The 25181-nt window shown below is 49.5% G+C and overlaps 2 protein-coding genes across 3 annotated transcripts; both read left to right on the forward strand.

Moving 5' to 3' along the window:
* Positions 1–42: 42 nt before the first annotated feature.
* PLAGL2 (PLAG1 like zinc finger 2) lies at positions 43–13987 on the forward strand. 2 transcript variants are annotated; one of them, XM_060078824.1, is made up of 3 exons: positions 43–146; positions 5376–5748; positions 8900–13987. In XM_060078824.1, exons 2-3 carry the CDS (start codon positions 5489–5491, stop codon positions 10128–10130), a joined length of 1491 nt encoding a protein of 496 aa, XP_059934807.1. In that variant the 5' UTR covers positions 43–146; positions 5376–5488; the 3' UTR covers positions 10131–13987. The 2 variants fall into 2 exon arrangements, with proteins under 2 accessions (XP_059934807.1, XP_059934808.1); XM_060078825.1 differs by lacking the exon at positions 5376–5748.
* A 2146-nt stretch (positions 13988–16133) lies between these two features.
* On the forward strand, positions 16134–20401 carry LOC132476132 (putative testis-specific Y-encoded-like protein 3). Its single transcript, XM_060077890.1, has one exon. It carries the CDS (start codon positions 16260–16262, stop codon positions 17322–17324), a length of 1065 nt encoding a protein of 354 aa, XP_059933873.1. The 5' UTR covers positions 16134–16259; the 3' UTR covers positions 17325–20401.
* The last annotated feature ends 4780 nt before the right edge of the window (positions 20402–25181 follow it).

Here is a 25181-nt window from a genome sequence, read left to right on the forward strand (position 1 = left end):
CACCGCCCCCTCCACGGGCCGAGCGCCCGCTCGTGCAGCTCCCAGAATGCACCGCACAATGGCCCGACCGCCGCCACTACCGGGGCCTGAGCGGGCCTGGCGGAGCCCGAACGCGGCCCGGCCCGCAGCGCGGGGCCCGGAACGCGGTGAGTGTGGGCGAGGGCCCTGGGGGACGGCGGGGAGCGGGGCGGGAGGCAGTCTCGCTGCGCCCGCGCGCCCGGCACCCGAAGCTGCAGCGCCCCTCATCTCTGGCCCCTGAGCGCGGTCGCCCAAACCCCCGACCCGAGGCCCCCTCTGCGCCAGCCCGGCCCAGATAGGCCCCAGGGTGACGAAAACTTTCCCCGGACCCGATACCTGGGTCTGGGGGACCTGAAGAAAGCCCGCTGGCCCCCTCCCTTCCGAGACCTGGAGCCTCAGCCCTGGGGGGTGGGGGGTCCCCCACTCCCGACCCCCCAGGCTCCCTGGAGACACAGATAACACGCTGCTGACCTTACCAGGGACCCGGGTCTGGGGGACGCAGATAAGCTGCACCTGCTCTCTCCTCTCAGACACGCCTACCCGGACCCACATAACCCCCTTTCCTGCTCCAAATAGTTCGCTCTTTCTCCTCTGTTTCATTTCCCAGAACCACATAACCCCTTTTGAGGCTTCCCTCAATTATTTGGTTTTGGAGAACCCAAATAATTTCTACCCATAGTTCCTTCCTCGGCGATCGTACTCCCAAACTCTAGACAGCTTCCACCCGGTACCATTTTGAGACTCTTGAAATTCAGGGAATTCGCTTTTATCTTCAGCCCCTTTAACCCTCCAGCCCGTGTAATCCATCCCCCACCCCCCACCGTCTCTCTTTCTTTGCGGAGGGTGGGGTGGGGGTCTCTTAGGGATCGAGATAACTTGCTCCTCCCTGTGTTCCATTCCTGAGACCTCCAGACTTCTTCCTGAATTTCTGTCCCTGGTCCGGCAGCCGTCTACCTCCAGCCCTCCCAGCCCAGGGGCGTTTAACCTTTCCCCCCATGCAGTATGGTGGTCTAGAAACGAACCAGGAGACAGGCTATCCCCTGCAAATCCTGTGCTGGCCCCATCTCGGTGGGGGAAAGGGACTTGTAAGGTGCAAGATAAGGGGACATCGGGTGTGGGGAGTTGGTACTTTCACCTGCAAGTGTTCCTGTGTCCTGGCGTGTGTGTGTTTTCCCACCTGTCTGCCTGGGACTCTGAAAGAGTGTGGCCTGGGGTTGCTAACCCTACCGCCCGAGGTGAGGCCACGGGATTGGGGGGGGGTGTCTAATCAGGTTTCCTCTTGGTGAAAATGGGGCTGTTGTGAGTTGCAGCCATTTGCTCAAGGCCTCCTTAGGAGTGGGAGGCAGCGGGAATCAGAGGAAATCATGAATCAAAGGGACTCTAAAAAGGGTCCATCTACACCGATAGAAGAACTAGCAGCCCCTGTTAATCCTGTTTGATGTCTCCTGGAATGATGCAAGTCATTGAGACGCTCCAGCCTCCCTGTAATTTAATTCTCCCCCCACTCTGGAGTGTATGTGTGTTTGTGTGTGTGTTTTGGGGGGCAGCTGTACCCATTTCCCCCTTTCCTTCTCACCGTTCTCCAGTCAGTCAGTGTGTCTTTTGGATTTGTTTCTGATGCCCAGGTCAGGACCTGTTTTTTATCTCTAAGTCTATTTATAATTTCCCAGTTGCTATTTTGGGTTCTGCTTAAGGGAAGATTGTGTCCACCGCAAGGAAAGTTCCTGGGTGTGTTTCCTCCTCGGCAGGTGTTGAATTGAGTTCTTCAGATCCCCAAGTAGCTCTTGGGCAGCAGGGATAAAAGCTATTTTAGGGTAGTCACTGAAGTGGAGCTGTTAATCCTCTGTGGGTCTCTCTAGTTAAGAACACTTACAGATTAACCCTTTCCTTGGTGCAGGGGCGCTATTTCTCAACAGTTTTGGGGGGAGGTTTGAGAGAATTCAACTGTGGCAGCAGAAGGTGGGAACATGCAACTCAATACAAAGACAAAGATAATAGCTGCCTTTTGTTGGGTACTTAGAGCAAGCCAAGCCCTGTGCTGAGCCCTTTGCATACCTGACTAAAATAATCCTTACAACAAGCCTGTGAGGTAAGTATTTTTAGTTTTACAGATGAGGAAACAGGCTAATAATGGAGAAAGAACGCAGTCTCTATAGAGATGATGTAACACCATAAAAACTATAGTTTCATCAGAGGGCAGCAGGCATCATGGCACACAACAGAGGACAGACAGACGAGGAAGCGATTTGTCTCCTTTAAAGGCTTCCAAAGAGGGCCATACAGAGTTTTTAGCAAGCATTTGTATTTGGGGCGTGGGGCCTTAATCATAGAGGAGATTCCTACAGTGAGGGAACTCTGGCCCAGGATATGGTGCTGGAGGAAGATAAAGTAAGGGGGACTGGCTCCGGGGGGTGTGCTGAGGGTTAATTGTGAGGGAAAAGGGGAAGGCTGCATTCTGGGGAGATGTTGGGAAGGGAAGGAAACTCACTCTGAGGCCTGAGAAGACTCATCTAGGGAGAAAAAAAAAAAGTAGTACTACTCAGGCCCCGTGCGGAAAAGAGGGAGACACAATTTAGACCTCAGAGTCAGCACTGTTTGTATTTACACGTTTTATGTCAGACATTTCAAGAGTGTTTCACTGAATCTTCCATGAGAATTTTATAGGTAAGGAGAACAAATATCTATTTTAGAAATTGAGGAAACTGAGGTTCAGAGAAACTACGTAACCTGCCCATGGTTTCACAGCCAGTAAGTGGCAGTCTTCTGATAGCAAGTCCAAGGTTCTTTCCACAATACCTCCCTCTTCAGATCAGACGCCAGAAGGAATCTTAGGATGAAAATATACCGAGTTATACCAGTAACTGGGAGGGCTTGATTGTGTTTGTTTTATGGGAACAGGTTCTGTCAGCTTCTGTAGTTGTTAAGGTTAGAGTATGAGACCAGAAGAGCAGCTTTGAAAGAGAAGCAGAATTTTTTCACAGTTTTGCAGAGGAAGATGTCTGAAGGAATAGGCCTTCGGATAATGTGGGAGAGGCCCAGGAATCTTCCTGGATGAAGGGAGTTTGCAGACAAGGGACAGAGGGAGAAAAACTAGATTTCCAGAAGGGTTCCTAAGGTAACACTAAAGCCATAGCCCCATTACGTGCAAATCAAGGCAAGCACATGGCTGCTGCCTTCCTTCTTTGGTTCTATCAGTACAACCCTGAGAGCTCTTCTTAGCCACCATCAGCCTCTTTCCTAGAAGCCCATTACTCACTCTTCCAGCAGCAGCATACTAAACTGCTGTGTCTTGTTTGTGCTTGTTCAGAAGAACAGATGAGGTGGACGTGTGGGTGGTGGGGGACATACTGTTCTCTTTCTGAGTTTGCGTGGAATTTCCAAGGCTAGGCTCCTCTCTCACATCAGCCAGAGTGATGTGACTTGCTTCCCTCTGGCTGCCATTCCCAACTTTCCAGAGGCTGAGGTGCATGATTTCACATATTGAGGGGGGGTGGGGCAGAATTTGACTTTGAAGGTGGGGGAAATTCCCTCCAAACTAGATGTTCAAATTCGTGCTCGCTCTCTACGCAATTCCAAGCTGCCTAGTAATCGCTGGTATTATAAACAGGTAATTCCACCCTTTGGAAGAAGGAGGGGACTTAAACAATGAAAGCCAGACATCAGAGGCCCTTGAGCTTTATCGTGAAGCAGGCAAATATGCCATGATGACTCGAAGGCTCAAGTGGGACTAGTTTTTAGTGCTAACACGTGACTCATGCGAAATGCAGCCACCTTTGTGCAGATCTTTCTAGGCAAATCTCCACTCGTGATAGGGAGATGTTTATCATATTACACTGCAGTGTTTCTTCAACAAGAGGAATGGTTCCTGAACAGGACGTAGCTTATGTTAATGATGAGCAAAGCTCTCTCGGGCATAAACCCGCTGATCCCATCATCTCGTTCACGGCCAGCCTGTTGGTTGAATGGTCACTGTAAGCAGCAGGTGCTAATGAGCTGAGCAAGCATTCTTTGGCCCACAGCTAGTTTGTGCAATTGGAGCCCTCCCCAGATTCTCATGGACAATCCCCAGATACCCCTTTTGCTCCCTTCACGTGGAAAAGCCTCATGACCAAATTTTGGCATGACCTCTTCAAAGCAAAGTCCCCTGTTATAGCAAGTTGCATTGGGGTTGGTAATCTTGTGTGATGAGCTTGTGAGTGTGAATGTGGCTCTGTTGTCCCCCTTTTGAGAATCAGTACGGTAATGCCCTTTCTCTCTTCCTCTGAGTTGAGTCAGGAAAGAAGTTGTGTCACCTTTGCTCCCCCGCCCCACTCCACAACCCAGTAGAAGGCATCAGACTTCAAGATATTGGCTCCCCACTTTGGAGCTCAGTTTAAACTAGAACTTCCTGAGCATGTTAGCCAATAAGAATCCACTTGCCTTCAATGACTGATTTACTCATCTAAAAGAAAGTTGAAAGTCCTTTTCTAGATGCTAGGTGTATGGAGATGAAAGAGATGTGATCTGAACTCGCAAAGAATCAGAGTTTGGTGATGGAGTCTAAGTTCTAATGCACGTGTGTTACTTGCTCATAATGGAGACATGCACGTGCTCTATGAGGGTCTTTGGGACCCTCAACACCTTGCATGTTCGACGGGCTTTGCTAAAGAAGTATGGTTTGGGCCCTGAGACCAAGAGACCCAGAGTGGTGGTTGAGGGCGGGACAGGACCAGTACTGGTTTAGTGGAAATGCTGAGTCTGCTGTTGCCTTCCTCAGACAGAACCTCTTGATGTTGATATGCTATTAAGAAACACATCTGCTAAGAAACACATCTGGCGCAGGGGCTGACTCTCCAGGGTGTAAATTTCCTAAGTAATGGCTTCTTTCTCCTCTGATGCCTTTTGGGCATTTTATTGCTCCTTAGCACCTCTATGAGGAGAATTGTAGAAAGTGAGGAGGAGGTAGGGTGAAGAGGAGGAGGAGGTGCTGCTATTTCTAAATTTAGTGGAAAGGATGTAAAAGTGAAGTTAGAAGGGAAAGTCTGGAGTTTAGAGCTTTTACTTCCTCTGATTATCCTGTTTTCCTATTAGCCTAGGTGGTACTTGTAATAATAGTTACCACTAAGCACTTACTAGGTGCCCAGCCTTCTGCTGAATGCTTTATATTTATTATCTCATTTAATTCTCAAAAGATCCTTATGATGTAGGAGATTATTAAGCCCATTTTGTAAATGAGGGAACAGCTCAGGGAAGTAATTGGCTGAAAGTCACATGGCTTCTGAGTGGAAGGGCTGGGATGGAACGGGGATCTCTCTGCCTCCAGAGCCCATGTTTTCACGGTATTGGGCTCCCTAACACCAGGTGTTCTGATGTTTCAGGTGAAGAGATTGTTTTCTGAAGGCTGCGTTGGAGGCTGTGACAGAGCACAGAGCCCTGTGGAGCTGATGGGGAGGCTTTCTCAATAACATGGCCCTTCGCCATTAGCCTTGCCATGACCACATTTTTCACCAGCGTCCCCCCCTGGATTCAAGATGCAAAGCAGGAGGAGGAAGTGGGCTGGAAACTAGTTCCCAGGCCTCGGGGCCGGGAGGCGGAGAGTCAAGTGAAGTGCCAATGTGAAATCTCGGGGACACCCTTCTCAAATGGGGAGAAGCTGAGGCCTCAGAGCCTCCCCCATCCAGAGCAGAGGCCGTATAGCTGCCCTCAGCTGCACTGTGGCAAGGCGTTTGCCTCCAAGTACAAGCTGTATAGGTAGGTGACACTCCCATACCTCTTCCTGCCCTGAGGTTTCCAGAGGATAAAGCCAGAGAGACTCCACTGAGTGTGGGACTTTATCTGTGGCAGAAGAGTAGAGGTTAATTTGTCCCATAAGTGTACCCTGAACGTCAACCGTTTGAGGCCACTCACTGAAAAATAATGGTGGTATTTTTTATTCAAACACTAGAATCTGATGGGTACAATATCAGATAGCCACGAACAAACTAGATAGAATTTTTTTTTTCAATACAGGTATACCTCATTGTATTGCACTTCACTTTATTGTACTTCTCAGATACTGCGTTTTTTACAAATTGAAGGTTTGTGGCAACTCTCAGTCAAGAAAGTTGGCCCAGTTTTCCAACAGCATTTGCTCACTTCATGTCTCTGTGTCATGTTTTGGTAATTCTCACAAAAAAAGATTATAGCTTGCTGAAGGCTCAGATGATAGCTAGCATTTTTTTAGCAATAAAATATTTTTTAATTAAGTATATACATTGGTTTTTTAGACATAATGCTATTGCACACTTAATAGACCACAGTATAGTGTAAACATAACTTTTATATGCACTAGGAAACCAAAAAATTCATGTGACTCCTATTATTGTGACGTTCACTTTATCGCAGTGGTCTGGAACCAAACCTGCAATATCTCCGAGGTATGCCTGTGCTACTTTCCCCACCTATGTCAGGTAATGGTCAGAATATTAGCCCCAAATGAGGAATCAGTTTTAGAAGTTTAGAAGGAAAAGGAGACCCTCAGGTCCAATCTGTAAATTTTAAAGTGCAGGCTCAGAGTGGAGAAGTAACTTACCCAAGGTCTATAGCTTCTTAGGTCCTGCAGTGCCTCTTCTACTGAACTAGCATGCCACTCAGATGATTACTTATGTCTCTGTAGAGTACCTGGTGTCCTCTGGGTTGGAAGATTTCCTGAAACTTCTAAGCCCAAGAACCCCTACTTAAAGTGAAATGGAATGTGAACGCCCTGGTGTAAAGCAGATAATGACAGAGCAGCTTTGAAGGGAGGGGGGCCCACTCGGACGTAATTTTGATTTTATCTTTGCCTTTCCATCAGAGGACTATGAACATGCCCTTTACCAATAATGGAGACTTCCTGATGCACAGTCATTCATCTCTTGACTATTATTTATTGATCTCCTGCCACATACCAGGCACAGTGTTCAGTGATACGGACAGAATCGTGAGCCAGACAGATGGGGGTGCTGGCCCTCCTTGAGTTTACTGTCTAATAGCAGGGACAGACAGTAAATGGGTAAACGCAAGAACAAGATGACCACAGAAAGCCTCAGTTCCTTGTCTGGAAAACAGTTGATAGGAAGGAACTAAAACAGGTAACAGGGTAGCGTGTGGCCAGGGTTGCCCTCATGACCGTTCTGTTGTCCTCAGGAATGCTTTGACTCTGTGTGCTCCTCTGTCTTAGGTGGATTTCAGTTGGGGCTGTCCTCTTAGACTTTCTTAGTGACAGTCTGAGTGTCAGTGGGAGGCTACAGGAAAGGTCCTGGGCCAGGAGACAGGAGCCTTGACTCCACCCTTAGTCACTGTATTTTAGGTGAATTACTAAACCTCTCTGGGCCTTTGTTTCCTCACCTTGAAAATGAGGGAAATAGACTGTGGGTCACTCAGCATCTCCCCCTCATACGTTTTCATGCCAGTTGTGTCACGGGAGGTTAATAGTAACCCTCATAGGTGTGAGCACTCACACACAGCATGAGGGTAATGGGTACGATTGATAAGAATCACTGGGTGCCGTGCTAGAGACGGCAGTGGCATACCTAAGTGAACCTGGGTCTCAGGAAGGTCAGTGTTTAAATTCAGCCTCTGCCACTGACTGACTGGTGGGTGGGGCTGCCCTGTGCTTCAGCCTCATGGAGGACAAGGTTAATCACGCATCTCACACAGGGCTTGCAAACGGTGGGACTCCAGAGTCTTGCTGAGTTGATTCTGAATGTACTATGGAGCTCTGGATTGCAGTTCCTGGATTCTGAGCTGCTTTCCAGACAGAAAGGAGCAGGAGCAAACCAAGGGACACTGAGGTGCCAGATCACTAAAAAAAAGTTTTTAAATGTTGCTGCTGTGCTCGCTTCGGCAGCACATATGCTAAAATTAAATGTTGCTGCTTTGTGTGGCAAACAATTTAAGTGGTACCAATGGACATGCAGTGAAAAACGAATTGTCACACTCGAAGCCACTGTTCTCCTCCCCAAAGGCAGTTTCTTGTGTATTCTTGTTGAGACGTTCAAACGTGTATTCCCTTCCTTCTTTATTTTCACAGGGGATTGTATTACACGCACTATACTGAACTTCCTTTTTTGACTTGGCTCCCTATATCTTCGGATATTGTTCCAGATCAGGAAGTTTAGATATATTTCATTTTCCCTTTATTGTGTCATTTAAATTTTTGTAAATATGCTTTTTTTTGCAAAGGAAATGCATTCAAAATTCAAAAGGCATATAATGAAAATTCTCTATCACACCCATAAAAGCTGCCCATTTCTTCTCCCCATAGGTAGCCAATGTTGTCAGTTTCTTGTGTAGCCTTCCAGAAATATTTTAAGCTCATACAAGCAAACATACATATATCTTCCCTCTTTTCATTTGTATAGTACTATTCCATAGGCACTATTCTGTCTCATGGGTTTTTTTGACTTAAGTGTATCTAGGAGCTTGTTACCTGTGGTACATATAAAGCTGCTATTATTTTAAAAAGTTGAGTTGGGAATTCTCTGGTGGTCCAGTGGTTAGGACTCTGTGCTTTCACTGCTGAGGACCCAGGTTCGATCCCTGATCAGGGAACTAAGATCCCACAAGCCTCATGGCCAGAAAAAAAAAAAAAGTTGAGTCATTTTATGGACTTAGAATAACTTAATCAGTTCCCTATTGATGAACATTTAGCTTGTTCCTGATTTTTTGCTACTAAAATCAGTGCTGCAAAGAATAGCAGTACCTGTGATTTTGCAGGTGGTCGAGGATATCTATAGAATACAGTTGGCATGGTATTCCATTCCACTGCATGGTTGCACCATAATTTTTGTGTCTAGTTGCCTGTCAGTGGACAACTCAGTTGTCTATAGCCAGCCCTTGTGATCTCATTTCTTTCTCCTCTGTCCTCCATCCCTATCTCCAGGCACATGGCCACTCACTCAGCCCAGAAACCCCACCAGTGCATGTACTGTGATAAGATGTTTCACCGCAAGGATCATCTGCGGAACCACCTGCAGACCCATGACCCCAACAAAGAGGCCCTCCACTGTTCTGAGTGCGGTAAGAATTACAATACGAAGCTGGGCTACCGGCGCCACCTGGCCATGCATGCCGCCAGCAGTGGTGACCTCAGCTGCAAGGTGTGCCTGCAGACCTTCGAGAGTACCCAGGCCCTGCTAGAGCACCTGAAGGCCCACTCACGCCGGGTAGCAGGTGGCGCCAAGGAGAAGAAGCACCCCTGTGACCACTGTGACCGGCGGTTCTATACTCGGAAGGATGTGCGGCGGCACCTGGTGGTCCACACAGGCCGGAAAGACTTCCTGTGCCAGTACTGTGCCCAGCGATTTGGCCGCAAAGACCACCTGACACGTCATGTCAAGAAGAGTCACTCGCAAGAGCTGCTCAAGATCAAGACAGAGCCAGTGGACATGTTAGGCCTGCTCAGCTGCAGCTCCACAGTCAACGTGAAGGAAGAGCTGAGCCCTGTGCTGTGCATGGCCTCTCGGGACGTGATGGGGGCCAAGGCCTTCCCTGGCATGTTGCCCATGGGCATGTATGGTGCCCACATCCCTACCATGCCCAGTGCGGGTGTGCCACACTCCCTGGTGCACAACACGCTGCCCATGGGTATGAGCTACCCTCTGGAGTCCTCACCTATCTCTTCCCCAGCTCAGCTTCCTCCAAAATACCAGCTTGGATCTACCTCATACTTGCCCGACAAATTGCCCAAAGTGGAGGTGGATAGTTTGCTGGCGGAGCTTCCTGGAAGCCTGTCTCTCTCATCCGCTGAACCCCAGCCCGCCTCACCTCAGCCGGCGGCAGCTGCGGCCCTCCTAGATGAAGCACTGCTCACCAAGAGCCCCGCCAACCTCTCTGAGGCCCTCTGCGCTGCTAATGTGGACTTCTCCCACTTACTGGGCTTTCTTCCTCTCAACCTGCCCCCATGTAACCCGCCCGGGGCCACAGGAGGCCTGGTCATGGGCTACTCCCAGGCTGAGGCGCAGCCCCTGCTCACCACTTTGCAAGCTCAGCCTCAAGATTCCCCGGGAGCTGGGGGACCGCTGAACTTTGGGCCTCTGCACTCCTTGCCTCCTGTCTTCACCTCTGGCCTGAGCACCACCACCCTGCCTCGTTTCCACCAGGCATTCCAGTAGCCCCAAGGAGGACCTCAGCTCAGTCTTGGCTCTGTCAGGGAGTCTCAGTATCTATCTACCCCATATGCATCCCCCATGAAGGCAGCTGAGCTTTCGGAGCTGAGTTCAAAATGAAAAATTCCAGTATCTGTATGGAGCACTTGGTTTGGGGGCTTGGGCTCCAGGATCAGTTCCAGGAGGAGCCTTGAGCCCCAACCCCATGAAAAGATGTCATACAATAGGACTTCAGGTATTTTTACTTTTTTTTTTTTTAATCTGAATCGGGAGCCACACCTAGCCCTCTCCCTCTCCAAAGCATCAGAACCTCCTCCTCTTTGGAGAAGGGAGAGGTCTCTTGGAGACACAGAGGGTTTTACTTTGGATGACCTCGAGAGAAATAGCCCAAGAAGCCCGTCTTCTGGTCCCAGCCTGCAGACCCCACAGCAGTTGGTGAGGCCCTGCTGCAGAGGGTCCATCGCCTGCTTCCAACCAACAGGCAGGAGAGAGGGCCTCTGTTCTTCCCCATCACCTCCATCCCTCCTGTCCTAGCACCTCCATTTTCAGTGTTTTCCAGCAACGGTACCGTTTACACAGTCGCCTCAGACACACCATTTCACCTCCCTTGCTGAGCTGTATAGCCTTAGAATGATTGCAGTGAACATTGTTTACACACCGTGAATCCATTCCCACCAGTCCATTCCAGTTGGCACCAGCCGGAACCATTTGGTACCTGGTGTTAACTGGAGCCCTGTTTACAAGGCGGAGTCGGGTCTCACTGACTTCTCTTCACTTGAGGTCATATTTTTCCCCTGTGGGGAAATAAACTGACTTTGGACTGCTTCAGTCTCTGCCATCTTCCATGACTGTGTCTGTTCCTGCCTTCCTCGGTAGAGTCCACAGGAGACAGGCAAGAAGATTGGAGCAGTTTTCTCACAGGTCTGCAATTCTGTTTTTCTCCAAGTACAGCACGACCCCCTCATCCTCCTTTTGAACTGGAGAGGGGAAGAAATGAAAGGCATGCCCACTTCCATCACCCCCCGCCCCAGTTCTCTAATCCCCACCCTGAATGTCATGAGCTTTTATCATTAGTCTTGGGACGAGGGACTCCGGCTCTAGGCTGGTGTGGATAGCAAAGGAGAGGGTGAGACCTCATTTGTCTCTCTCCTGTCTCTTTTCCAGGAAGTTGTGGAATTGTTGGAAGAAGAGTTTTCAGAAAGTTAGGACTGGGCAGATGGTTGAGTCCTAATCTCTGGGTGTACATCATTGCCTCCCATACCAAACTGTTTTCTTCTGTACAGTGTTCCTCCTCTCTCCCACTTTGCAGTCCCGTGGACTCAGGCCCACTGTGCCTAGGCTTCTCTGCTCTCCATCAAAGAATTTCCATCTTCCTTTTGTGGCCCCTCTCACTTTTGCCCCCAGTACTCAGCAAGTTTCTTGCAACAAATGATTAGTTCTTCTCTTCTGACTTGTGGGGCTCCCTGCCACAGCACAGCTCTTGCCCAGCTGAACCCCATCCCTGCTTCATCTCAGTTCTGCATGGGCTTCGCTCTTCCCACTCGTGGAAGGGAGGCAGCTCAGGGACCACCAGTGTGGGGCCCTCTTGAGACACTTCCACTCTGATTCAGAAACACACTCCTACCTCTTTACTGTTAACTCCTACAGATGCAGCCAGCAGTTTCTGGGCGCTTCTCTCAGCAGGTGCCTCATACTGGCTTCTCCACTAGGGTTTCAGGACAAACTACCGAGGAACTGCCTCAGCCTCTTCCCAGTCCTACCCCCCCTCCCCCTTCTGTCTAGAAACCACTTTGGTTTATCATCAGGAACTGAGCAGGTCCAAGACCCAGGCTTCTGCTTCAGCCCAGGCCAGTACTCTTCCTTTGAGGTGAAAGCCTTAAAATGTAGCTCCCTGGCCCTTGATTGCAAGTAATGTGGAGTGAATAAGCATGTTTTAATTTAGGCAGGCTAGTTTGGGATACCTTTTAAAAAAAAAAAAGACAAAACCAGATATCAAGGTGTCTGGCAAGATTAGAATCAGAGTAGGTGATTTGCTTCTAAAAATTCGTTTCAGTGAGTCCCAGGGACTAATTAAGGTTTACTTTTGAAAGCGTCCCCTTGGTACGCAGCCACCTCCTGCATGCTGTGCATGTTATTGGGACTCGTATGTGAGGATCCAAACAGGACTCTGCTGCCATCCTCCTTGTCCTCTCTGATCTTCATCACTAGACCCAGCAACCCTCACCCCTCCCTGCCGCCTTCCCTGCATCTTTCGTTTACAGAGGCAAATGGGCCTCTGGCCACAGAATACAAAGTCTTGGGCGGTTAGAAGAGTCTCCTCCTCTTTGCCTGCTCTTTCCTGTCCCTTCCTTGAATACTCTCTCCCATTAGTGATGCTGGGAAACTCATAGGACAGGCAAAGCAACTATTTAAAACCTTGTAACTGGGGCCTTGCCCCTCCTCCCCTCACTTCTTCCTTCCGTCCTGTTCCTCTTTTCTTCTTCCTTCAATGCCCTTCCCACCCACGAGGAATTTTCCTATCACTGTGAACTTTGCTGGTGCAGAGGAACATTTGCCTTCACCTTTTTTGTTTTGTTTTTTTTTTTTGGACCATAGACACCCAGCCATTTCTTAAACCTCCCCAAAATTAAAAAAAAAAGTCCACATTGGCCTGGTTGTTCAAAGGATAAGAATAGCTTTATCCTACTCAGTACCAAACCCACTTCAGTACCCTTACTGAGGCCATGAGAGCCTAGGGGTTTCTGCCCAGGACAGGAGCCATGGCATGTTGGCAGAGACCAAACGGGGACCAGGAAAAGGGGTGATGTTCCCTTCCCCCACCACCTCCAGCCTCCGTCAGCATGAGCTGCCGTGAACAGTGGCAGGCAACTCCCCCTCTGCACAGTAGCTGGTCAGGGTTGAGTGCAGTCCTGGGGGCCAGGGGAGAGCATTCCCTGGTGTGTCAGCTCAGAGGATCTGCACATCTTAGAGATGTGAGAGGCAGGGAAAGGAGTAACAGTGATGTTTTTTCCCTCACCCTTTTACAATGGCATTTGGTTAATGGAAATCTGGGAAGCAGGTGTGATTACTTCTTTTGCTCATAGATATTGTTCTAAGTTGAAATTCTCTCACTGCCCTGAACTATCCCCTAGTAGCCCTTTAAGTCCCCACCCCCCTTCTTTTTGGTAGCTGTTTTCTCCACCCTCTCTCCACCTCCTCTCTTATCTAGGAGCTGTTTTTAAGCACGATTTTTTTTTTAACAGTTTATATTGTACAGGATCAATATTTTGCTTTTTAACAAGGATATTTATGTAATAAGAAACTTTGCCTTAGGCAGGTGTTGGCCAGAAAAGTCCAGATTCCTCTGGGACCCCACCCTGGCCTCTCCTGGAACTCTGAACCTGCTGTGGAAGGAATTGGCTGTAACCTCACCACTGGAGAGTAGGGTCTGTGGCGAGGGAAAGGGGTGTACTGGTTGTGACAGGAGAAGGATCCACCATCATAATCTAGTGCCTCTATGGAGGGGTTTGGAAGAAGCATTCCAGTTCAGTTTCTTCGGGTGTGAGCTTCCTTCCTTAGCGGCTTCTCCCCATAGTGCACCTCTCCACCTCCTACTGTTCGGCACTAGAACTCCTGAAACACCACTTCTCATACACCTCCCTCCCTCCTTCCCAGTGGTCAAGGCTTTGGAGCCACTCTTTCGGAACGCCAGATTATTTAAAGAGAGAAAAATACAAGACAAAACCTTCTAGCACTTTGTAAACACAGTGAATAACCTCTTGGAGTATTTTTGGCTTTATATAAAACAAGGTTTTTAATTGTAAAATATAAGTGCCATTAGAAAATGCACAGGGCCTATCTTTGTTAAAGTAGATTTTTCAATGTTTTGCAGAATTACATTTTCAAAAAAAAGTTTTTATAATGAAGTTGTTTATTAAAAACTTCTGAATGATGTGTTTGGAAGTTGTGAACCTGTTTGATTGGGAAGGGGTAGGAGAGAGCCTGAAGAAGAACTGGAATCCAGACATCTTTAGCATCCAAGGGGATGATGAGTATAGGGCAGACAGTAACAACCCTTCACATTAGCACCTACAAACTTTGCACTTTGGAATTAAAGATCTTTGAGGTAAGTGGCATCATGCCACCACAATAATCTTGGGTGCAAGAGTCAGAAAAACCAAATTGGCTTAAAGGGTGACATTTCATGTCACTGAAAATGCCAGATGGAGTGCAGTCTTGAGGTTAATACTGATCCAGCAACTCAAACATGGTTGGCCTTAGCATTCCTGTGTTTGCCGTATCTTGTGCAGTTGTGACTTCATCCTCCAGCCCTTCAAAATGGTTTGTCCCTTTGTGTAGGAGAAGAATGCTGCCATAATTCCAGTCATTTTCACACAGTGCTGACCACAAATGGAGAGGGACCCTTTCTGGGCTCTCTAAGGAGAGAGGAGTCCTTTTTTCACGGAAGCCTCAGTAAGCGTCTCCTGTCTCATTGGCCGTGATGGCATTCTGTGCCATCCCAAAACCAGTCACTATAGGCCAGTGATGACAAGGCTGAGACAAGGGTTGGAGTAGTTTCTCAAAGGAAATTTGGGGTACTGTTAGGATGAGGAATGGATGCTGGTTGTCCAAGAAAAAAATGTCATCCATTGCCCAAGGCGCACAGCTGGTAAGTGACAGAGCTAGGACCTAACCTTGACCACACTTGCGCCTACCCATTTGGTTCAGACAGACTCTTGAAAGGCTATTATGGCTTCACCTGATGTTGCTTGGCCAGTCTCCAGTGAAGGTAGTCATCACTATTCCGGGCCCCATCCCTTGTACTGAGATCCTCCTGTCCAGGGCTCAGACCAAGCTTGCTTTTCTGTGGTCTGGAGCCAGTGTTCCTAGCCAAGCAGTGCAAATCACTCCAGAGACCAGCCCAAGAATTTATGGGACGTTAAGTGTTAATGTGTGTAACAGGTGCTTTATGTACAAAGGCAGTGAGTGGGCTGGCTCTTCATCTCTTTGGCCTTCTGATTACTTGACTAACTGTCCACCCCAGTGGGTTGGATCCCTGCTAGGGCCCCAAGAGAATCCACCTTGCCCTCTAGGGGATGCATACCCAGGAGTGGGTCTGGGGGCTCAAAGCTATCTTTTCCATTGGATGGGAGGAAGCTGAAGGCCTTCTGGAGGAGGTGGCAAGGACTTCCAGGTGAGCGGGTGGGGTATTGGGTGTATTGACCTCCATGGGCCACAAGTTTGGGAGCTGAGATCACAGGAGTGCAGGTGCACTTGCAGGATCAGGGCTGCAGGGGCTGGTCCATCCAGGCTCTTACTATCTGTGCACAGACCCTGCACTTCAGACTAGAGTTCACATTTGTGAAATGTCTGGAGCAGAGAAAAGGGTAGCCCCTAGGCCTAAGACGAGGTGAAGCCATGTCCACCCTTCAGCCTGTCAGCCCAGGAAGATCCAGCTCGTTCAGGGAAACCAGGCAGAGGTCCACTTGCTTCCTGGTTGGCGGCATTTGGGACCTTCCCTTGCCCTTAGATCCTTCTACTCAGACCTTGTTTCTTCCTTTTCCCACAAATATTTTGAGCACCTCCACGTGCCTGACAATTACTATGCAAGTTTCTGTCTAGTCAGCCTCTGCAACGGATACCTCTTGAGTCCTCTGCATACGCCTGAGTAATTTATCCTGTGAAAGCTGCCCCAAAGCCACAGTCGAGTGTGGGCACCAGCCAGTCGACTCCCATCTGTCCACCACAGATGCGGGGAACAGTAATTGCCTGGCGTGGTGGCTGTGGGGTTGGGCCTGATCCTGGGCGCCTGCTCAGAGCTGTTCGCTGCTTGGTACACCCCTGCACTTCACCCCATTTCCACCGCCGACTCCCAGTTCTGTCTGGGCGCCCTCAGTCGCATCCCCACCGGGCAGCCCCCTGCCACTCCGCCAGGCGCCTAGTCCCAAGACAGCCGGGGAAACCTTGCGAATCACATCCGGAAAAGCGTGGGGGCGCAAGGGGCGGGGCGAGCCCCGTAGGAGAAAATCGGGCCTCCCTGCCTACTACCCGCGGTCCCGCTGGGGTCGCTGCCAGCCACCCAGCCGCCCCTCTCGCTGCACCCGCAGTATCGCCCGCGCGCCCCGAGCCCTTCCAGGCCAGAGGCTCCCGCAGGTGATGGCGGACGAGGGTGCGGGGGGCCTGGAAACCGCCGCGCGCCGGGTCACCGCGTCTGGGGCCCAAGAGGCTGGGGGACGCGGGTATCCCGACCCCGCAGCCCGCCCAGGGACCGCCCTGCCTGCCCCGGAGGGCCGGGAAGAGGCCTCCGCGGCCACTGACCTGAGCCCAGAAAACGGTCTTTTCGGGGACGGGGCCCCAGAAACCTGTGGCACAGAAGGGTGGGAGGCTCGGGCTGGAGCCGGCGGGAAGGCAGAGGAAGTGACGACTGGGGAGGGCGCCATCTTCATGGAGGAGGCGGAGCGGGAGGTGGGGAAGCAGCATGTGGGAGAGGAGATGGAGGTGGCCGAGAAGCTGGTGCGGGGGGAGAAGCTGGAGGTGGGAGCGGAGGCGCAGCAAGGCCCGGGGCCCCTGAACTTTGGTGGCCCAGCTGTGGACCCGCTGGAAGCCATCCAGTGGGAGCTGGAGGCCGTGAGTGCCCAGGCGGACAGGGCCTACCTGCGCCTGGAGCGCAGGTTTGGGCGCATGCACTGGTTGCACCTAGCCCGAAGGAGCTTCATCATCCAGAATATTCCTGGCTTCTGGGTCACTGCCTTCCTGAACCACCCGCAGCTGTCAGCCATGATCAGCCCCCGAGGCGAAGACATGCTCTGCTACGTGATGAATTTGGAGGTGAGGGAGCACAGGCACGCCAGGACGGGCTGCAAGTTCAAGTTCAGTTTTTGGAGCAACCCCTACTTTCGGAACAAGGTGACAGTGAAGAAGTATGAGTGCAGATCCTCAGGCCGGGTGGTGTCAATCGCAAGTCGCATTTGCTGGCACTGGGGCCAGGAACCTCCGACTCTGGTACACAGGAAGCGGGACACCGTCCGCAGCTTCTTCAGCTGGTTCTCAAAGCGCAGCCTCCCGGAGGCCGACAGGGTTGCCCAGATTATTCAAGAGGACCTGTGGCCCAACCCCCTGCAGTACTACCTACTCTGGGATAGGCCCCACAGAGCCAGGCAAGGCCTAGCAAGGTGGCCCACAGAGGCCCCTCCTAGGCCCTATGGGTTCCAGTCTGGCTAAGTCCTGCCCTGGGACCTGGCCCCTACACAAGACTCCTTTCTGCCTCCTGGAGACCTGTGCTTAGGCCAGCCATGGCACTCTGCTGTCTGCTTTCTGTTCCGTGTACTCTGACCCCTTTGGACTTAAGTGGACTCAGCTCCGAGATTGTGGCCTTCATGGCCACGCTCTTCTGTTTCCATGTAGGCTCCATGCATCACATGACTGTCACATGCCGCAGTGTCTACCCAAGCACTCAGTGCTGTGGACAGGTACTACCATCATCATGGCCTGGACCTGTCTTTGATCATGGCCTTCCACCCATTTTGTGTGTGTGTGTGGTACGCGGGCCTCTCACTGTTGTGGCCTCTCCCGTTGTGGAGCACAGGCTCCGGACGCGCAGGCTCAGCGGCCATGGCTCACGGGCCCAGCTGCTCCGTGGCATGTGGGATCTTCCCGGACCGGGGCACGAACCCGTGTCCCCTGCATCGGCAGGCGGACTCTCAACCACTGTGCCACCAGGGAAGCCCCACCACCCATTTTCAACATGGGCACCCACAGGTCATCACTAGGAGGACCAGTGCCTCTTTGAGGCCTACTCCTTCAAGGCCACAGCATGCCGGGCTTCATACTTATGCTGACCCCACACCTGTCCGTGGCAAGCTGAGTCTTGTCACCCAAGAGGAAGTGGGTGCATTTGGTCAGCCAGACTTGGACATTCCAGGACCTCAGGACCACAGGTCAGGCTAATGGACTGTTGGGCATCTAACAGAATGGGCATGGGGTGAGGTCAAGGACATGAAGCAGTGGGCAATGCATTCTTTGTGATCACACTGCTCTTCTTACCCCTGTGTTGGTTCTACTTCCTGACCTGCTACTGACTTGTGAAGGTCTGTGTCCTACCTGTGTCTGGTCATCGCCCTTCTCATGAGTTTCACCCATGTTGCCAGCGACCTTGTTGCCTGCTCCCAGGTCTATAAGGACCTCAAGAACTGCCTGTGAACGCAGGTGGGCCACCTGCCAACGCACAAGAGCTCCCAAACCCCCAGGAACTCTGCCACGCTGTTATATCTGGGCATGCACTTAAGGCAGGGGCAGTAATGGAGTCCCTTCCAGAAGCCTACCTTCCTGAGCTCCAGTCACTGGACTCACACAGAACCCAACTCCCCTGTCTCCACTTGTTTTTAGGCTGCCAGCTTGGGGGTGCTGGAGAGGGGGTGTTTCTGCTCATGAGGCCTTTCTCCACCTGCTGAGATCTCACATGTTTCTTTTTATTTTCTTTAAAGTGATAGCTCAGAAACAAAATAACTGAAGAAGCAAGGTTTTTTACAAACAGCTGAGGAGACAGGCTTTCTTGTTGAATTTGCCTCTCTGATTGTCTCCAGAGAGGGAGGGTTGTCCTGTAGCTTGGTGGAGCTCTCGTTGCCCCCTCTGCTCCAGGGCCCTGACCCCCTCAGCAACGGGGGGCAGCACAGGGCCCCTGAGCAGAGACACCAGGAGCTCCGGGCCCGCAGGGATAGCACATTGTTCTGTTTCGTGCTTTGTTCTTGGAGACTAACTTTAGCTCCAACTCTACTTTCTTCTCCTTTCGCCGGATCCAAACCCTCATGGGATCCTGTTAGTACAGGAGCTTAGCTGTGCCCCCCTCCTAAGACCCCCTAAGACAGTTTTTTGGGGCTGTCTCCATCTCATTTTGAGGGAGTGACCATACCTAGGCCCCTTCCCGTGGAAGGCCTTCTTTTCTGCTCCCGAGGACCTGGGGAGGCCTTAACACAAAATAAAGGAGGGGGGCTGCTCTTGGCAGGGGCGTGCAAGAGAAGTTGGAGCCAGCTGGGAAGACAGGGATGGAGGAGGGCCTGCAAGGTGCAGGGAGGGGAGCCCCCGAATCTTCCTAACTTTTTTGATTCACCAACTGATATTTTAATTTAAAAAAATTTTTTTTAATTTATTTGTATTTGATTATTCCAGTTTCTAAAAATTTTGATGGTCAACCCTATTGAGGAAATTTGTTGATTTTTTTTAACATCTTTATTGCAGTATAATTGCTTTACAATGGTGCGTTAGTTTCTGCTTTATAACAAAGTGAATCAGTTATACATATTCATATGTCCCCATATCTCTTCCCTCTTGCGTCTCCCTCCCTCCCACCCTCCCTATCCCACCCCTCTAGGTGGTCACAAAGCACCGAGCTGATCTCCCTGTGCTATGCAGCTGAGCTGCTTCCCACTAGCTATCTAGTGGGATATATATGTCCATGCCACTCTCTCACTTCGTCCCAGCTTACCATTCCCGCTCCCCGTGTCCTCAAGTCCATTCTCTACGTCTGCGTGTAGATTTTTTTTAAATTAATTTTTATTGGAGTATGGTTGCTTTACGATGTTGTGTTAGCCTCCACTGCACAACAAAATGAATCAGCCATACACATACAGATATCCCTTCCCTTTTGGACTTCCCTCCCATTTAGGTTACCACAGTGCATTAGGTAAGAGTTCCCTGTGCTATACTGTATGTTCCCATCAGTTGTCTATTTTATACATAGTATCAATAATGTATATGTGTCAATCCCAGTCTCCCAGTTCCTCCCACCCCACCCCTTTCCCCCTTGGTATCCATACGTTTGTTCTCTACGTCTGTGTCTCTATTTTTGCTTTGCAGATAAGATCATCTATACCATTTTTCTAGACTCCACATATATGTGTTATTATACAATATTTGCTTGTCCCTTTCTGACTTACTTTACTCTGTATGGCACTTTCTAGGTCCATCCACGACTCTACAAATGATCCATTTTTATTCCTTTTTATGGCTGAGTAATATTCCATTGTATATATGTACCACATCTTTATCCATTCCTCTGTTGATGGACATTTAGGTTGCTTCCATGTCCTGGCTATTGTAAATAGTGCTTCAGTGAACATTGGGATGCATGTGTTTTTTTGAATTATGGTTTTCTCTGGGTATATGCCCAGTAGTAGGATTGTTGGGTCATATGGTAGTTCTGTTTTTAGTTCTTTAAGGAACCTCCATACTGTTTTCCATAGTGGCTGTATCAATTTACATTCTTGCCAACAGTGTATGAGGGTTCCCTTTTCTCCACACCCTCTCCAGCATTTATTGTTTGTAGATTTTTAAAAATAAATTTTAATTAATTAATTAATTTTTGGCTGCGTTGGGTCTTTGTTGCTATGCGCAGGCTTTCTCTAGTTGCAGTGAGTGGGGGCTACTCTTTGTTGTGGTGTGTGGGCTTCTCATTGCGGTGGCTTCTCTTGTTGCGGAGCATGGGCTTAGTTGCTCTGTGGCATGTGGGATCTTCCCGGACCAGGACTGGAACCTGTGTCCCCTGCATTGGCAGGTGGATTCTTAACCACTGCACCACCTGGGAAGCCTTGTTTGTAGGTTTTTGGATGATGGCTGTTCTGACCGGTGTGAGGTGATACCTCATTGTAGTTTTGATTTGCATTTCTCTAATAATTAGTGATGTTGAGCATCTTTTCATGTGTTTGTTAGGTCTTCTGCACATTTTTTGATTGGGTTGTTTGCTTTTTTGATGTTGAGCTGCATGAACTGCTTGTATATTTTGGAGTTTAATCCTTTGTCAGTTGCTTCATTTGCAAATATTTTCTCCCATTCTGAGGGTTGTCTTTTCGTCTTGTTTATGGTTTCCTTTGCTGTGCAAAGCTTTTAAGTTTCGTTAGGTCCCATTTGTTTAATTTTGTTTTAATTTTTAATTTTGTTTAATTACTCTAGGAGGTGAGTCAATAAAGATGTTGCTGTGATTTATGTCGAAGAGTGTTCTGCCTATGTTTTCCTCTAAGAGTTTTATAGTGTCTGGCCTTACATTTAGGTCTTTAACCCATTTTGAGGGTTTTTTTTTTTTGCGGTACGCGGGCCTCTCAGTGCCGTGGCCTCTCCCGTTGCGGAGCACAGGCTCCGGCCACGCAGGCTCAGCGGCCATGGCTCACGGGCCCAGCCGCTCCGCGGCATGTGGGATCTTCCCGGACCGGAGCACGAACCCATGTCCCCTGCATCGGTAGGCGGACTCTCAACCACTGCGCCACCAGGGAAGCCCTGAGTTTATTTTTGAGTATGGTGTTAGGGAGTGTTCTAATTTCATTTTTTTACATGTAGCTCTCTAGTGTGGATTTATCTCTGGGCTTTTTTAAAAAATTAATTAATTTATTTATTATTATTAATTTGGGCTGCATTGAGTCCTCGTTGCTGCGTGCGGGCTTTCTTTTAGTTGCGGTGAGTGGGGGCTACTCTTCGTTGCGGTGCGTGGGCTTCTCATTTTGGTGGCTTCTCTTGTTGCGGAACACAGGCTCTAGGCGCGTGGGCTTCAGTAGTTGTGGCACATGGGCTCAGTAGTTGTGGCATGTGGGCTCTAGAGCGCAGGCTCAGTAGTTGTGGCACACGGGCTTAGTTGCTCCGTGGCATGTGGGATCTTCCCAGACCAGGGCTCGAACCTGTGTCCCCTGCATTGGCAGGCAGATTCTTAACTGCTGCACCACCAGGGAAGCCCCTGTCTCTGGGCTTTGTTCTAATTCTGTGAAAGATGACATTGGTAATTTGATAGGGATTGTATTGAATCTGTAGATTTCTTTGGGTAGTATAGTCATTTTCACAGTATTGATTTTTCCAATCCAAGAACATGGTATATCTTTCCATCTGTTTGTGTCTTCTTTGATTTCTTTCAAGAGTGTCTTATAGTTTTCTGCATACAGGTCTTTTGCCTCCTTAGGTAGGTTTATTCCTAGGTATTTTATTCTTTTTGTTGCAGTGGTAAATGGGATTGTTTCCTTAATTTCTCTTTCTGCCCTTTCATTGTTAGTGTACAGGAATGCAAGAGATTTCTGTGTATTAATTTTGTATGCTGCAACTTTACCAAATTCATTGATTAGCTCTAGTAGTTTTCTGGTGACATCTCTTTAAATTAGAAGAACTCATAACAGAACACTACCATTTTAGAGCTTCCCTCAATCCAGGTATGACTTTGGGTATGTAGAAAGTTAATGCTCTGTTTTTCATTTCGCTTTGTTTGTTTTTGTTTTGTTTTGTTTTGGTCGTGCGGTATGCAGGATCTTAGTTCCCCAACCAGGGATCGAACCCATGCCCCCTGCAGTGGAAGCATGGAGTCCTAACCACTGGGCCACCAGGGAAGTCCCTCATTTCGCTGCTTTTATGTCAGCCCCGATGCATCCCCTTCTCCATTTCCATCCACTGGGGAAATTGAGCTCTCCAGGCCTGCTTGTTGCTTTTAGCTGAGAACATTTACCAAGAATATCAGTGTAGTTTTTCTACACCATTTGGAAACTTATGTGGCTATTCATGATTGTTACTAAGTTGTTGTGGCTGTTAATATAACTCTGAACTTAGAAGTAGTTAGAATAAGGTTGTTTTGTCGGACTTAAGACTAGAAATTGTTACCATATTCTGTGAGGATAACCTCCGAAAAGAAATCTGTAACCCTGATGGTCTTGATGACCTGTGTCCCAGTGGCGGTGTTGTAATGACATCGCTGTAACTGACATCACTGCTTCTAGACAGAGAAGCAGTCATGAGGTGGCTTTGTCCAATGAGAAGAGGATTCATGGCACTTTGTCTTCTATTGCTTGTTGAAAACATAAAAACTTTTCAGTCTGGGGCAAAAAAAAGCTCCTCAGATCATGTTACTCCCCCATCCAAAACCCTCCATTGGCAGAAAAAAAATCCTAATTCCTTATTGTGGCTGACAGATTCCAGCATTTTCTGGTCCCTGCCAACATCTCCCCTTGATCTCCCTTCACTTCCCCCATGCTCGCCTCTAAGCTGCTCCTTAAACACACTAAGCATATTGCAACCTCGGGGGTTTCGCACTTGCTTTTCTGGCCCCCAACGCTTCTTCCGAGGCCCTTCCTGCCCAGCCTGTCTAAAGTCATTCTCTGCCCCTCGGCATTGCTTCTCCCCTTCTCTTCCTGATTGCCTCCATGGCGCTTGTAACTCTGAAGTGATCTTCGTTTTCTTCTTTTCCTCTCCCATCTAACATGTGTCAGGAGGACAGGGACCTCTCAGTCTGCTGCTTTGCCCCACGTGCACCTCAAAAGTTACTTGTGTGAAATGAATGACTTTAGCCAAATGTGTCAGAGTATCGTGCTCTGCCCTGCCAACGTGGTTGCTGCCCAAAGGATTTCAGTTGGGCAGAGAAGTGGGACAGTGAAGGGTGACCATGTAATTTGTCTTTAGCTAGAACACGTCTGGGAGTGAAAGGGACGCTACTAATAATTACACCAGGACAAGAGGCCTAACTGGTACATAACAGTCACCCCAAAGAGACAGAACCCAGCTAAGTCCAGCTTGGCATACAGCTCTTCCCAGCTGTGTATGATGTGGGATCAGAGGGTGGAGACTTCTCTGAAGCCAGGACGCTGGAGCTGGGCTTTGAAAAATGGGCGGTAGTTTAGAAAGTGGGCCTGAAAAAGGAAATTCCTGACAGAGCAGTGTTGACCACAGGCGCTGGGATAGAAAATGCATGATGTGTTTAGGGCACAACATGTGCCCTGCGCGTGGCTGCTTGGAAGAGGCAAGGCTAGATGGGTAGGTTCAGGCCATTTTCTGGAAATAGGACCTCTGAATGCAAAGCCAAAGCCTTGTCCTGTAGATAGTGGGGAGGGGTATCAGATGTGGTTCAGAGGTGGGAGAGCTCATGGGGCAGCTGGAGGCAAGGCAGGGGTCAGTGTCTGCAACTCCCGTTCTCCATTACCTTCAGTTTGAATCTTTTCCGTCTGTCCAGGCTGCAGCTCTTCCAGGAAGCCCTCCAGGATTGCCCTAGCCCACAACAATCTCTGCCACCTCCCAAGTAGACTGAGAACCCAAAATTGGCACGCCAGTGCCTGGCTGGGCTGCACCCTCTGGGGTTCTCTTTTGTGCTGTCCCAGATGCTCCCAGGGGAATCAGGGTGAGCGTGAAGTGGAGGCAGCCTGGCGATCCTGAAAGCCAGTGCCCCATGTGGCTTGCCTGCCCTGCGCCTGGTGTTTGGCAGGTGCACTTTGGCTCCTGCAGCCCAAATTGGGGCCCAGCTGCATCCTACACGTCCTTAGGCCTTCGACAGTGGTGCTTACCCAGACAGGTGCTCACTTGATCTTTCTGCTGCATGGCCAACAGCACACTTCCTTCATGCCGTGACTGGCCTCGGCGGGGGGCCTTGGCGCTCTTCTGGGGCCTGAGTCTCGTCCTCAGAACCCACTCCTGCTTGTTCATTTATTCGGGTCCCGAGTCATTTGTTTATCCACGCATCTTAGCGTCCTCTGTACCGGGCGTTGGGGGCACAAGATGACTCTATTCAGGTTTCTGCTCTCAATGAGCTCAAGAGCCTAAAAACAGTGATGATAACCCCTGACATTTAGTGAACACCTACTGTGTACAGGGAGCTCACATGGATACAGCAGCCAGAGTGGTTCTTTAAACCTACGTCGGGTCATGTCTTTCCTCTGCTCCAAACCCTCCAACGGCTCCAATTGCACACAAAAGGGAAAGCCAACGTGCTCCTTGTGGCCTGCAAGACCCTCAGGATCTGACCTTATCACCTCTCCAACTTCATCTCCTCCGCCTCTCCCTCCAGATCGCCTTCCAGTGACACCAAACTCCTGTTAGTCTTCAAACCTGGCTCAAAACTTTGCTTGCACTATACCCTCACCTGGAACCTTCTTCTCCTGATATCTGCACGGCCGACTCCTCGATTTATTAAGGTTTCTCAGCTCATCTGTTACAGTTTCACCTCCTGAGGGAGGCCGTCTGTGACCACCCTTTCCGAAAAACACACTGACAGGCTTCCTCCAGGTTCTCTGATTTGGATTTTGTTATAGCACTGACAACCCCTTACGTTAGACTGCATATTGATTTATTGAT

Source organism: Mesoplodon densirostris, chromosome 16, assembly GCF_025265405.1.
Source record: "Mesoplodon densirostris isolate mMesDen1 chromosome 16, mMesDen1 primary haplotype, whole genome shotgun sequence".
In the NCBI taxonomy this organism is placed as follows: Eukaryota; Metazoa; Chordata; class Mammalia; order Artiodactyla; family Ziphiidae; genus Mesoplodon; species Mesoplodon densirostris.